We start from the raw sequence: 15006 nt of genomic DNA, 5'->3' as shown, positions 1-15006 counted from the left end.
TATACAATTTCATGGGGTCATAAACCCATTCAGCACTCAGTAAGAACCTAAAAAAACTTTTTAACCTAGTGTTTAACAACCTTGTTCCTAGAACACTTCTTGCAGTCTCCCTAATCAAACACACCCAAATCAACTTGTTAGTGCTCCAAAATTTTAAATGAGTTAGGGAGACATCCAAAAGTGTTATGGGGGATGGGGGTACTAGATTTAGGGAAATGAGTGAGTGTGTCCAGTCCTTAACCCAAAGTAGGTCTCCGTGCCTCTGACGGCTTATTTTCTAGATGCTTTTTCCCTGGGAAAATCCCAACCTGGTCTCATCCATGCCAGGCATCCTGTGCATACTCACTGTAACCTTTTCAGAATTGCACAGCACTACAGCAGTTAGCAGATTTAAACAGGGTTACCTAGAACATATTGAATCTAATGCTCTCATCTGCACTAAGTCTAATTGGGAATCTCCTAAATCCATTTGGGAATGCCTAGGGGGTAGCGGAGCACACTCACAACCCTGCTCACTAAATCCATCCGTCTGTCATCTTAGGATTTATTCACCCATAACAGATTTTGAGACTATATGTTCTGGGGCGCATTATTCCTGCAATCAGCCCATGACCTCATATAAAGCAATTATGAACTGCTTTTTGAATCACTCAGGAATGAACATTTCTGCAAAACAGTTTGTTTATGTACTGTAACTGTCATCTGAAGTTACATTTCAATGCTCAACGCTAAGGATTTTTTCTACACATTCGGGCCAGTGGTTAAATTATTTACAAGCCCTGCCAATATTTTCAATAGCCCTGCCACAAAAAATGAATAAAATGTAAATAAAATTGCTGTTATCATTGTTTTTTTGTTTTTTTTACCCGTGTTTTTTTTTCTAATTAATAAGCTTATCTGACACCAAAAATTTAATACCAGTTAAATTTTACAATTCTCTATTCACTTTTCGATACCACAGCAAAACTACTAGCCTAACAAATCTAAAGTTCTATTATAAACAATATCAAAACTAAATATGTAGAGCAAAGATACAAATGAAATGATGCTTTAGGAGAAACAGCAGACGGCCTTAATGAGACACACAGATTCAATCTCTGACAGCAGGTGGCGCTTATGGAACAGCAGCAATACAGAGTTTCCTTGGTTACCGCGAGATACATTCATATTAACTCCCAATTCAATATTTATGATTTTCTTTCAATAATAAGTGAATAATGAACAGTCAGCTTGCTCTACCTGCGACAGTATTTTCTCCTCTTTGCTTTCGTCTTCAGCGCCTCTGGCCTGTTAACAGCCGTTTACACACTTCCTAATGTTTCCACACAAATTACATTTTGGAAAATTATTGCAGTGCAGTTTGTGTGCAAGCCCGTAATGGGGGGGGGGGACTGTCGACTGGTGCATCTGTATTCCACTGTATATATTAAATATAGATTAATCATTGTTAAAACTACAAAGTAACTCGCCTAGACGGATATTTTGACATGCTTGTATGTATTGGTCCATTCAAGCGCAAGCATGAACTGTGTACATGCGAGTACTAAATGTAGTCTTTTTGCTTTTCACGCAGTCCTTGTTGTAGAGCCCTGTGTTTGCATAATTTTTCCCATGGTGCTATGTGGGTTCTGTACACTGGTGACCAAAAGATGGCAGTAAAGAGTCAATATTTATGTGGATGTGCACAGCATTACACATTTACTCCATCCATCTGTTAAATGTAACTTTTGTCCTTGTTTCAAAGAACAGAAAGCAAACTGTGCGTACTGTCACGCACTGTGAACATCTAAAATCAGCCACATGGTCACAATTATGTCATCACATTGAAAAGCTTTAATTAAAAGAGACATGATATACAGAATAGCCAAATAACATAATATTGTATACACTGTTTAATCTTTAATGAGACAGTGTTATTCATTATTCTCTTTGAATGAATAAAATAAATATATTAATGATAATATATTTTCCTATTATAATTTCTGGAATATGATCCCCAGATAGCAGCCCCTTTCCTGGGGGGTTACATTTTTTTTTTTTTTTTTTGTAAACAAAATTATTTTGGTTGGAGGGTGAAATCTGACTGTATTTGTGGCTGTATGAACACCTTTTTGATATATATGTCAACTTAAAGTTTGGGGTCAGTAAGATTTTTAAAAATAAATTAATATATTCAGCAAGATACATTAATCAAAACTGACAGAAAAGAAGTTTAAATTGTTACAGAAAATGTCCATCAGCATTGCCATCAGAGGAATAAATTACATTTAAAAATATATTAAAACAGTTAATTTGAATTGTAACAATATTTTACAATATAACCATTTCATCTGTATTTTTTCTTTAAAATCGTAAAAATTGTATCCACTTGATTCATTTAGATTACAGTTGATATACTTTTTCTTTCTGTAAGTTTACAAGACATGTTTTTTAAATACAATTTAAGAAATAGATCTCATAATATCTTTGGGATTGACAATCTGTTAATCAAGGCACATCAGTTTAAATTTCACAGTTGACAAACCATGTTCATATTTACAGTTAAAAACCATTCTGTAGTAAAGTCTTGACCACCTTTGCTACCAGCTAGTTGTAAGGATGTGCCTTCATTTCTCAATGCCTTGATGTAGTTTAATGTACTGAGTCATTCTCAGTGTGGACAACATGCGCTGTGATCTGAGGTTTTCTGTTTGTTGGAACTTCCTGTATGTGTCATCACTCATCTTTCTGTAGAGAAATGTAATAATCTGTGAGGACCTTCCAGGCTTTAGGGGCCATGAAGCCATCTGGAGGGTTCTCTCCACTGCGGGCCAGTTTGCGCATCTTGGTCCCAGAGATGAACTCAAAATCAGCATGCCTGCATTGTTTGAAAACAAGAGATGTAAAAGCAGCCTACTTTTCATGGTTCACAATCACTAAGTTACCACATTCATATTCAGACAAGGTTTGCTTAAGTTCCTGGTTACTGGAAAAAGACATTTACATACATCACCGCTATTGAAATTCTCCTAGATCAGCATATTTTAAATAGTCTAAGAGATGCACATTCATCTGTTCATATTCATTTCGTACCAAAAGTTGGAAATGCTCTGTCTTAAGCCCTTATTATTATTATTATTAATTTTGCACAATGAATTGAAATATCATAAGTCAAGTGTTGCTTACTGTGCTTTTACTGGTCAGTATATTAAATCACATTCATTTATTTTAACGTGTTCGATTTATTTTGTATCTTCTTTCCTCCAAAATATTTCTGTACAATTAGTGATAACATTTTTATATGCATGTAATTGTGGTCAGTTGTGGCATAAACCATTGCTAAAGCCACTTACAGGAATAGTTCACCCCAAAATTTACACCTCAGGTCATCCAAGATCTTAATGAGTTTGTTTCTCCATCAAAACAGATTTGGAGAAATTTAGCAATACCTCACTTGCTCACCCAAAGCTGTGTATTTATAATAAATAAAACCATCATGAGTTGTGTGGATTGCTTGAGGATTATTGTAATATTTTTATCAGCTGTTTGGACTCTTATTCTGTAGAGATTCTCACACTGCAGAACATCCATAGGTGAGCAAGTGATTTAATGCGATTTTTTCTAAATCTGTTATGTGAACTTTCATTCAATTTTCAGTTCATTTTCATTTTTTGAGTAAACTATTCATTCATTGGATACCAATAACAGAGAGTTATTAGCATTATGCTTTAAAATATTTTTTAATACTGTTAAAATTCAGTTTTACCTGTCTTTGTCATAGAAGTCCATAGCTTTCTTGGTCTTATTGTATGCAGCCACTCTGAAGGGGATAATCTCCACAGAGGTGAGTCCAGGGGCCATGGACAGAACTTTACCTCCATGAGATGGCTCATACAGGTCCTGTCCTGTCACTGGGTGGGGCATCCCAGCAGGATCACGACCCACAATGTAGAAATTAGATCCTGATATCATCCTTGCACGGCAGTGCCACTGGACCTGACAGACACATGGCAAAGGTTAGCTGTTTGTAAGGGTGGCACTTAATATGTTATGGGTAAAATGACAGGAGTTCATAGGAATTTTGATGGCATCCGAAATCACATACTTCCCAACAACACTGTAGTACATTCATTAACACATTCATACTATATAGAAAATAAAAATGTTAATGGTCGCAAAGTAATAACTTATTTAAAATAAATACCTAATATTCCTTTATTTACACTACCATTTAAAAGTTTGGGGGTTGCTAAGATCCTTAAAACAAGAAAACATTTATTTGATCAAAAATGCAGTAAAAACTATAATATTGTCATATAATTAGAATTTAAATGAACTGTTTTTCTATTTAAATATATATTAAAATGTAATGTATTCCTGTGATGGCTTTAGTCCAGGCTTTGTGTCACATGATCCTTCAGAAATCATTCTAATATGTTGATTTGTTGCTTAAGAACAGCATTCATGTGAAATAAAAATATTTTGTTTATAATAACATTAAATTCGGGTGCCTTTAGTGTCACTTTTGATCAATTTAATGCATCCTTGCTCAATAAAAGTAATAATTTCTTTAAAAAAAAAAAAACGTGATCCCAAAACTTTGAACAGTAAACTAAACTATAAAGTGCTTAAAAATGATTGCCATTTGGTATTTCATTTTCCTATGTGTGTGTGAAAGACAACCATCTTCATACTTCTGTAGGCCCAGCATACATCATAGGGGAGGGAAAGATGGCCACAATGGTGGATTGTGGGTCTAGGATGCCATCCTCCAGCACGGCTGCATGTTGTTTCATCCTCCAATCTAGAGGCACGTCATCATCTTTGGTCCAGCCACCCAAAGGATGCAAAAGTAGCACTGGCCTTCGATACCCGCGTTCCTCCAATCGTCGACGCGTGTCAGTCATAAGCAGGGCATGGCCATTGTGCACCGGGTTCCTGAGCTGAAAAGCAAACACTGCATCTGGGGAAAATGATGCAATCGTCAATTCCAGTGCTTTAATTAGTTGTTGCATAACCATGGTGAAATCCAGAATATGACTCTTTTTTCAAGAGGGTGCAAAAGACCTACAACGCCAGAAATCCAAGACACTCATGTGGGGTATCAGATTAGCAACTTTGATTTCTTATTGGACTTTTTTAAATTAACACCAGCCAATGGAAAGGAAGGGACGTGGTGTCCTATACTTTAATTTAACAATTAACCCACAGTGAGTAGTGAACAAATACGTACACATTGAACACACATCTGGAGCAGTGGGCAGCCAATGCTGTGACATCCAGCGAGCAGCTCAAGGGTCTCACCTCAGTCGTGGTATTGAGGGTCTGTTACGACTGCACCACAAATGTGGTAAACATGTGACTTATTTTAGCCACACCATATCTAATAGTCTTTTTGCTCCAATCCACATGCTTTATCAAGCCAAAAAAAGTGTCAGTAGTGTTTTTCTATATGGGTTTAAAAACCCAATTTTACTATTTTTACATTTTTAACATTGTGCCATACATGAGTGGTTTAGATTCCATGCTTCATATACAAGCCAACAACCCTGATACAATATCTTGCTGCCATATTTGGCCGCTTAGAACCTGTTTGGCTGCATTGCTTTAAAACAACAGATCCTAGATATATAATGACAGTGATTTTCATTGGAGATGCATGGGTATTGCAAAACTTAATTAAGTTAAAGTGTCTCCAGAAGAACACTCTTTATACGTAGTTACTTGTTAACTAACACGTTTGCTTTTACCTGCTTTCATCTCTTTAAACTTCTGCTTCAGCTCCCGTGGAGTGAGACGGTACTGATCCAGCCCATCATTCCATCTGATTCTCTCCAATACCTCTAGTTCACCTCCTACCAGCCAATCACCGCTTTCCAAAACCATCTGTTTATAGGTGAGCAGTTAAAGTATGTATTTAGTGTGGTTTAAGTTAAAGTATGTATTTAGTTAAGTTAAAACAATCAACCATTGCAACAACTGTATTAAACACAAACACACACACACACACACACACACATATTACGAATTTCAGTTAGAAATACTTTTTTTATTTTTATTATTATTAATATTATTTAAAAGACAATTTTCTGCTGTTTCTGAGCCTCTTTTCTGGTACTATTCATTTAACTGTATTAAGTGGAGACTTTCCCTCAATACTTTGGTGGTTTGTTATACATTCATTCTCAAGGTGTTTGCCAAATTCCTACCTTTATATAAGGGTGTTTGGGGCAGGTTGTCCCCCATTGACGAGCACATCGCTCTTCTTTTCGATGCTCAAAGAAATCTGGGTTGCGTAAGATGGCGACACGTTTTCCCTGGTACTCCAGAGCCACAGCCATGCTGCCCTGTAGATGTTCTTTAACCTCCGTTGCAACAGGAAGGACAATGGGTACTGAGAGGTTGATGGTACCACCTGTATTTAGGAATAGGTAAATTAATCTGCATAGAAATAATTTTAACGAGATGACTGAAATCACAGAAATTATTTCTTTATAATTATATATATATATATATATATAAATTTGATATGCATCAATAGCTGCCTGCTCCGCTAAATCCCACTGACAATGTATATTAGTACACTTTGACTGTTATTTGCTTGGATGCAATTGCAACTACTATTAAAAAATACAGTCTCCTCCCCTGACCGATGTTCGCTGACCAACCCAATTAAACCAAACGCAGCATGAGAATTTCACAGGAAGCCAGATCATTGCATCATTCTGTGTCCTGAAAGCAGCTTCAGCTCTGGCAACTGCTATTTTATGCATGAAACATCTTCTAAATAACAGTGCAAAGCTTAGATCAGCCTTCTGTTGCTGGTATCAGTACCATTCCCAGCATGAAGACAATTAACCTAACTAAGTCTGATTGCTGTGTGTACTGCAGAATAAAAATGAGATGATGGAAGGAGGTGTTTAGTACTGTAATAAAAGACTGGCATGGCTAAAACGTTTCACCTCTTGTTGTAAATGTGTGTGCTTGTATGTTACCATCCAGTAGGCTGTTGAAGTGAATGACTTGTAGGTATTCTCTCTCCCTCATGAAGCCCTTCAGAGGACTAGCCCATCCTTCAGCCAACACCTGCACCCACTGTAAGTCCAACTGCACACACAGATACAGAGAGCTGTGTTTAAAAACAGAACATTTAGCTAATATTGTATTCTTCTAAAAGTCTGTTCGGATTCATTGCCTGTAGGATGGAATAATAGGTGTGAGTAACTCTAAGGAACAGCATTCAAATCGTTATTGTTGTGGTTTCTGGAATAAATTAGCATTTTAAATTAGGGAAGATGAAGCAGTTGTGTGTCTTCTTGCCAACAGATCACTCATATTTATGAACATGATTGATCCCCGGCCTTGAGGACGAATGTTTCTGTTTACCTTGGTGATGCTGATAGAGGGCAGGGTGCTGGCGTCTGTCTGTGCCAGCTTGAGGTTGTTTTCAGGCACAAAGAGTTCATGAATCTCCTCTACAGCTCCACTGGGAACGATGCTCTAAGATAGAGAAATATCAAAGGGTTAAATTAATATACTGTATTTTCTATCTAATGGCATGTGCAGTTGTTACCATAAGAAGCTATTTTTATTTGATCTGCCGGTAAAAAATGACTTTCGTTGTTGTAATTGCAATGTTGTCAAGTTTGAGTTTAATGGAAAGGTGAAGATTTTTTTTTTAAAAGAAAGAAACTGCATGGACTTTTTAGTTATCAAAACATCTTCCAAAGAGTTGGACTATAACTTATGAGTTATACACTATTTTATAGTGCATAACTCTTGTGTAAATTATAAACTTATTGTATGGAAAAGATCTATGTTAAGATTCTTCATTGACAGTAGTGTTCAAAAGTGTGGAGTCGGTATGATTTTGAAATGTTTTTAAAATAAGTCAGTAATATTGTGAAATATAATTTCAATTTAAAATGATTGTTTTCATTTATTTGTATTTCCATATATTTTAAAATGTAAGTTACTCCTGTGATGGCGAAGCTAAATTTTCAGCTGTCATTATCCTGTCTTCAGTGTCACATGATCTTTCAGAAATTATTCTAATATGCTAATTATTAACATGTTTTTTTTAAAATATAAAATATTAAATATTTTTGCTAAATATATATTTTTTCATTGACGTATGTCTGTCAATTTATCATGTGTGTCACTTTTGCAGCTTAAGAAATATTTGCTGAATACAAGTATTAGCCTAATTTCTTAAACAGAAAAACATTCTGATGCCAAACTTTTGAACGGTACTGTATTTATGTGTTCCACAGAAGAAAATGACCACACATTCGTTTAGAATGACATGAGGGTAAGCAAGTAATGACAGGATTTTATTTTTGGGAGAACTATCCCTTTAAGGAAGAAAGGATTTATTTTTTGGAGTAAAATATCCTGCCCTAATGGTGTTCCCTTCAGACAGATATGTAGACAGAGGCTTGGTTATAATGGTTTCAACTATGGACTTCTGACCATGAGGTACTCCAAAGATAAAGGTACAAGCACCAATCGGGAAATGGCAGATGAAATGTATTCTTAAGCCTGTGTTCAGCTCCTGACTAACCTGTTCCTTCAAAAGGTCTACCAACTGCTGAATGCATTCGTTCACTGTGAGCTTTCCGGTCTTCAGAATCAGCTCAGGAGCCTCTGGACACTCATACTCAGAATCTATACCAGTGAAGCCTGAGTAGGAAATGAAGGAAGGCAAGGTTTGTGAAAATGTGTTTTGTAGATTGTTTTACTTACTTTGTGGTCCTGCACAGTTTTAAAGGTTCTATGTTTTTTATATTACTTTTAATCTCTCCTGATCTTGCTTTTTTGTAGAGTCCTTTAACATCTCTGCTCTCGCACACCTCCAGAGGAGCGTCCACAAACACCTCAAAAAACGGCAAACCTGCTTTCTCATGGATCGCCCGGGCCTCTGCACGGTCCTGCAAGATGTTGAGCATTATGTATTTTTAGAGAACATTTTTATTAGAAATGGTGAAAATTAAAACACAGTGTTTGTATCTCCATGTGTTTACATATTCCTTTGTCTGCTTTGGTTATTTTATAAATCACTTGGAACATCAGAATCTGCTAAAACTAACTATTTATTCTGCAGTGGGTTTAAAACCTCTCAAAACATACTGATAATGTTGTGAGCTTAGTCTTGTGATTTGGATTTGATTCTTTGATCCAAATATTGATAAAACAATCCCAGTCATTGGTTTGTTTGCTTACTTTGGTAAATGGTGAGATGAAGCTTGTAATGCAAACAAGCCCAGCATCTGCAAACAGTTTGGCCACTTCAGCAACACGGCGAATATTCTCCTCTCGATCCAAAGAAGTAAAGCCCAGGTTCTTATTCAGGCCGTGACGGATGTTATCACCATCCAAAGAGTAGCAGGGAATGGAGTGAGAGACCAGATACTCCTCTAAAGCGAATCCCACCGTTGTCTTACCAGCCCCGGACAGACCTGTGTACACACACAAATGAATTTCTTACACTTGGATATACTCTGATTTGGATTTGTTAAACTTACACTATAGTTTAAAATTTAGGATTGTGATTCATGATCATGACAGTTTGTGCAAGTTATCAGGAACAAGGAACATGTTTCTTGTTCATGTTCATTAAATGAAACTTGAGCCACACAACGGGGGTAGTGAAAAATCTGTATCGAAAAACCCAGTGTGGTGAAACTTTATAGTCAATGCCTGGGGTTTCAAATTCAGACCAACTTGCTTTGGTTTGTGAAATGATTTCCCGAGATTTGCCTAGCCTGACATCTCGTGTCATTGCTGTTTTTAAACAGATGCATTTTTTGGATTTCTTTATTCAGACTTGTTGGATATGGTTTATGTGTTTATTTTTACTGTTGTTTGGGTGTGGGTGTGTCCATGGATTACCTGTGAGCCAGACTGTGCATCCTCTGAAACCTCCTCTGGTTCCCACGACCTGCCCTCTCTTGCTGCGGCTGACATGATGGGCCTGGTAAACCACATTAGTGGACTTCTGCAGATTCTACAAACCCACATGCATACATACCAACGTTTAGTATAGTACTAGAATTTTGGACATATAAGCACAGGAATAAACAATGAGCTTTGATACTCCATTTACATTTTCCATTGAAGTTATATTTATGCATTTGGTAGACACTTTTGTACATTTTGATATCAAGGAAGTTTGTGTGAGTGTGTGTGTGTTTGTGAGAGAAGTTCCATTAATACTGTACATCTTTAATGAATAAATATTGTTTACAATTTATGAAAAAGTTGCATTTATCCAGATTATTAATGCCTTTTTTTTTTTTACAGTGTTTTAGATGCTGTTCAGTTCTAGTATTTAATAACAACTGCTTCCAGGTTGAAGTATTCGTGAGAATCTGTTTCCTTGATTCTTTTTTCTTTAAGATGAAACGATCACAATTTTACAGAGGATTTCTATTTCATATAAATATTATTCTTTTCTATTCATCAAACAATCTAGAAAATTTAGCATGGTTTCAAAAATATTCAATATCAAGCAACTTTTTTAAGCAAACGCTATCTGCTCCCATCACAAGAATAAATTATTTTAAAATATATATTAAATAAAATATATTAAATATATTAAATATATATTTTTTTTATGTTAATTTAAATATATTAAAATGGAAGGTTACTATTTTAAACTGTTATGATATTTCACCAAAGTGTTTTTGTAATCAAATAAATGCAGCATTGGCAAACATTTCTTCAAATGTTTCAAAAACATCTTACCAACCCAAATTTTTGTAATGGTATTTGTGTGGGGGAAGAAATCAAAGCAATGGACACAATTTTTCTATATGTCTTAAGAATTCCCAAAGATGAAACATATAAACCAAATCATATGCAAATTACTTTACTTATCTTTTCCTGGTTTGGAAACTCTGCAGTATGCTGTTAAGAATTAACTATCACGCTATATGAAATATACAAAGGATTTTTGGTATGAAGCAATAAGTAGTTAATCAATGTGTGTTATAGCTATTTGTTTCAGATTGGGGGATCATTAATGCAATGTGGTCAATGTACAAATGTTGTAGCTGTAATAATGTTGCTAATTCACATCTTTCTTGCTCTCACACGCACACTCATATTGCCTCAGCCTCAGTTCCATGCAGAGCTCCACGCTAAGAACCAAGTGGAAAAATACTGGGATTGTGTGAGATGAGCTGCAGGAAAACCACTGCTTTATAAACAGACTATTATATTAATCAACCAGGAATGCATCAACTTTGTACAGCACACACACCCTCACACAGGGTTATATATGAAATTATTGCTGACTGTTATGCGTCAGATAAAAAAAAAAAGGATAAATCATGCATTTACAACTCCGTCAATGACATGAATTAGCTACACACTCACACACAGCATATTCTTCATACCCAGTCTCAAAATTACTTGTGAAGTGCTTGAAATACAAATAGATGAATGTATTACTGACTTCCAGTGAATCCTATTTAAGAGCACCTCTCTTACATACATGCTTTTCCCCTTTTATTTTCTCTGTTAAACCAGATATGCAGTGCCACTATAGCCTTTTATGAATGAAAACTGTAGATGTCAAAGATAACAGCTTGAATATATGAATAACTGGCATTAAATCAACTAAATAAACTCTGACCTCTAATAGACTCTGAATCCTTGTATGACTGTTGCAGGTGTCATATTTCAGTGTTTTCTAAGACAACAGATCTATGTAGAAAAATCTTGTAATGTCTTTGTTTAAAGATTTTTTTTTTCCATAACCAAAATTTATTTTTTTATACATAACCAAAAGGAATGTGGAGGGGCTTCTTTTTCCTTTTTGAGCAATATGTGCAGGCGGCAAGGAAGTCGACCGGAAGTTGAAGTCGGCCGTGTGCCGCCATCTTGTAGCAGAACTTCACTTGCGTTAGCATCCCATTGACTCCCATTCATTTTTGCGTCACTTTGATAGCGAATAACTTTACATCTGAGGTGTTTAAAGACTCCATTTGTCCATTATTTCCTTCTGTGTTACATTATGGCCCTGTAGAAATAGTTTTTGTAAAAATAGGCTAACGATTGCGTCATAACCACTTTGCATTATCGTACAGACAGGAGGGGAAGCTCGCAGGCAATTAACTTAATATGGCGTACTGGCGTTACATTTTAAAATACTATACAAAATAATTAATCAGAATACTAACTCCTGCTCACTCACGCCAAAGAACTCCCCGCTCAAGCTCGCTGTCTCTGCAAGATTAATGATGGCAGTTTGCACGCACAGCTACTAGAACATTTACATCTGTCAGACAGGTTGCTGACGTCGTCAAGCTTCGTTTGAGTCTGCGCGTCAGAAACAGAAGACGAAACAGTTCTGCTGTGGCTTTGTTTGAAACTATTTTCATTGTTGAAATAGAGCAAAAACAAGAACTTATCTATAAAATGTAAGCCAATTAATATTAACTTCTTGCTTATTGAACTTTTATAAAATCAAATCACATTTAAGATCGTACTGATATTTGGAAAAAAAAAACTGCAGGCTACTCTTTGTGTGATATTAACTATATCAGCTGATATAAATATAAAAGACAAATAAAAGTCTCCATTTGGGGGTAATTCTTAATGTATTTAAACAGACTAAATCACACAGTGAAAGCGTAAACTCTAAATGTGGTTACGTGGTAGTCTGAGTACACACACACACACACAAGCAGTGTGTGTAAATATACACATCACATCTATCTCAAAACTTTCTCAAACTTTTTTGTAGCCTACATTTTGTAGCCTACTATTCCAGTATCATATTTTAGTGATGTAGCAGTTAATAAAAAGTAAACAATCAAACCACATTGGCCTACATTTAGACAAGAATAACTATAATGAAAGCACATTTAACTAAACATTTTAAACTGGCAAAGATCATACATGATGTAACAAGTTACAATGTGAAGTTTTTAATGGTAGGCTATAAATGTATAGCTCAATGTACTAATTTCAGTACTTTATACAGAAATGTCAAACCATTATTTTGTTGCGTATTACATTTGTCAGTTTTCTTTAATGGTTCTTTGTATTCCATTATAATTAAAACAGTTATAAAGGAATGTAAAGAACAATTAATGAAAATGTTTAAATTATTTACATTTATTTACAAGGCATAGTTTAATGGCAGGTTTCCTTTGTGACAACTGCAAGGACAACGTGTAGCCTATTGAGTGAACAATAATGTCAATAAAGTTCAACATAGTAGAACTGTAATAGTCTAAACGTGTGAAAACGACTCACATTTCTGTTTAGTATTCATGATAATTTTATTAATTATCATTTTTATTTAGTTCTCTTTTTTTCAGTTTTATAACCTCAAATTTGATGATGTTTTTTAAAGCCAGTATGTCTACAGTAACTTGACTTGCAGCAGAGCTCTTGCCCAATATCTCCCCAAATGATCGCAGGCAGTTATATAACACAACAACAAAAAAAGTTAGCTGACATGTCGAAGAAACCTCATACATCCCCTGCCAAACACATCAAAAGAGAAAAATCTCAATAAAATACAAAAAAAGAGAGAGAAAATATAGCCCTGACCAAAAAAATCAAAATAGTAATCGACTTGAGAAGTTTTTTTATGGGCTTTCTGTCTAATCTCACCGGTCTCGGTGTTGCGTTTCCAGGCATCTCTCTCCAATAGTGAAGTGCGCTCGGGATTGGACCTTCGCTGGGAGGCGGGGCAGACTGAACTCGCAGGTGAACTTCTTGAAGGTAGTTTGTGGAGACGCGGAGAGAGAAGTGTTTTTAAGAGTGTAGCAAAACACCTCGCAGCCCTGCCCTTGTCCAGCCTCCCGGCTCCCGCAATCTGCATGCCATACGGTTGAATGGAGAGCAGAACCGGTGTGAGACTGCACTGAGGAGGAGGAGGGGCCATGAGCTACCGGAGAGAAAGCAGGCGGGGAGTAGGATGTAAAGAGAAAGATAACCCCTTGTTCTGCAATCATGTGTAAAATTAAAATGACTTTTTGGTCAAAATACAAATAATTCAACAACTTTTCATAGAGTCGACTTTTTAAGAGACTTCCTGTCTATAATTTTCTATTTGTTGTCGTCAACGAGCCTACCTAAAAGACCTAAAAAACTTTTTCTAATAAAATAATATAAAATAATTTCAAGGTTCCCACACCTATTGTCCAATTAGTTTCCTTGACATTTCAAGCCCTTCCTAAAAAATAAAAATAAAATAATAATAATAATAATATATGTATGTATGTATGTATATATATATATATATATATATATATATATTCAATACCACGACTTAGGTGCCCTTGAGCAAGGCATCGAACCCCCAACTGCTCCCCGGGCGCCGCAGCATAAATGGCTGCCCACTGCTCCGGGTGTGTGTTCACAGTGTGTGTGTGTGTGTTCACTGCTCTGTGTGTGTGCATTTCGGATGGGTTAAATGCAGAGCACAAATTCTGAGTATGGGTCACCATACTTAGCTGAATGTCACTTCACTCACTCACTCTCACTTTATATATTTATATATATAAACCTTACAGTAATTACATTCACAGAATAATTCTACAATAGTCTAGATATTTCAGAGCATAACTACAAAAAAGGCATATTCACTACAATTTATTTTAACCTTCATTCATTTTGTAAGAACAAAATTTCATTGAAATTCAATCTGCTGAATTTGAAATGTTCACACACACACGTTTGTTTTTGTGAAAAGTGGGGACATCCCATAGGCATAATGGTTTTTATAATGTAGAAACTGTATATTCTATCGCCCTTCACCAACCCTACCCCTAACCCTCACAGGAAACTTTGTGCATTTTTACTTTCTCAAAAAAACTAATTCTGTATGATTTATAAGCGTTTTGAAAAATGGGGACATGGGTTATGTCCTCATAAGTCACCCTCTCCTTGTAATACCTTTGTCATACCCATGTCATTATACAAAGTTGTGTCCTGATATGTCACAAAAACATGCCCCCACACACAAACACACACACCTGACTAAAACATTAACAGAAATACTGCATA

At 35.8% G+C, this 15006-nt stretch overlaps 1 protein-coding gene across 1 annotated transcript; it reads right to left on the bottom strand.

The window, feature by feature from the left end:
- Positions 1 to 1642: 1642 nt before the first annotated feature.
- Positions 1643 to 14042, bottom strand: LOC113113676 (bifunctional 3'-phosphoadenosine 5'-phosphosulfate synthase 2-like). Its single transcript, XM_026280067.1, has 12 exons — positions 13609 to 14042; positions 9871 to 9985; positions 9202 to 9437; positions 8771 to 8909; positions 8543 to 8661; positions 7366 to 7479; positions 6975 to 7086; positions 6189 to 6394; positions 5730 to 5865; positions 4674 to 4942; positions 3746 to 3975; positions 1643 to 2857 (listed from the first exon to the last, which is right to left on the bottom strand). The coding sequence occupies exons 1-12, from the start codon at positions 13633 to 13635 to the stop codon at positions 2716 to 2718; spliced, it is 1845 nt and encodes a 614-aa protein (XP_026135852.1). The 5' UTR covers positions 13636 to 14042; the 3' UTR covers positions 1643 to 2715.
- Between the last annotated feature and the right edge of the window lie 964 nt (positions 14043 to 15006).

The sequence above is a fragment of the Carassius auratus genome, chromosome 14, assembly GCF_003368295.1.
Source record: "Carassius auratus strain Wakin chromosome 14, ASM336829v1, whole genome shotgun sequence".
Taxonomy (NCBI): Eukaryota; Metazoa; Chordata; class Actinopteri; order Cypriniformes; family Cyprinidae; genus Carassius; species Carassius auratus.
The sequence above is the reverse complement of the archived record's forward strand: the minus strand, read 5'-3'. Positions and strand labels throughout refer to the sequence as shown.

Coding starts and splice junctions, on each gene's coding strand:
- LOC113113676 (XM_026280067.1), bottom strand. CDS start 13,635: ATGCCTGGAAACGCAACACCGAGACCG. Junction 6,395..6,974: donor CTTCAACAGCCTACTGGATG/GTAACATACAAG, acceptor TCCTAAATACAG/GTGGTACCATCAACCTCTCA. Junction 3,976..4,673: donor TGTATGCTGGGCCTACAGAA/GTATGAAGATGG, acceptor TGTGTCTGTCAG/GTCCAGTGGCACTGCCGTGC.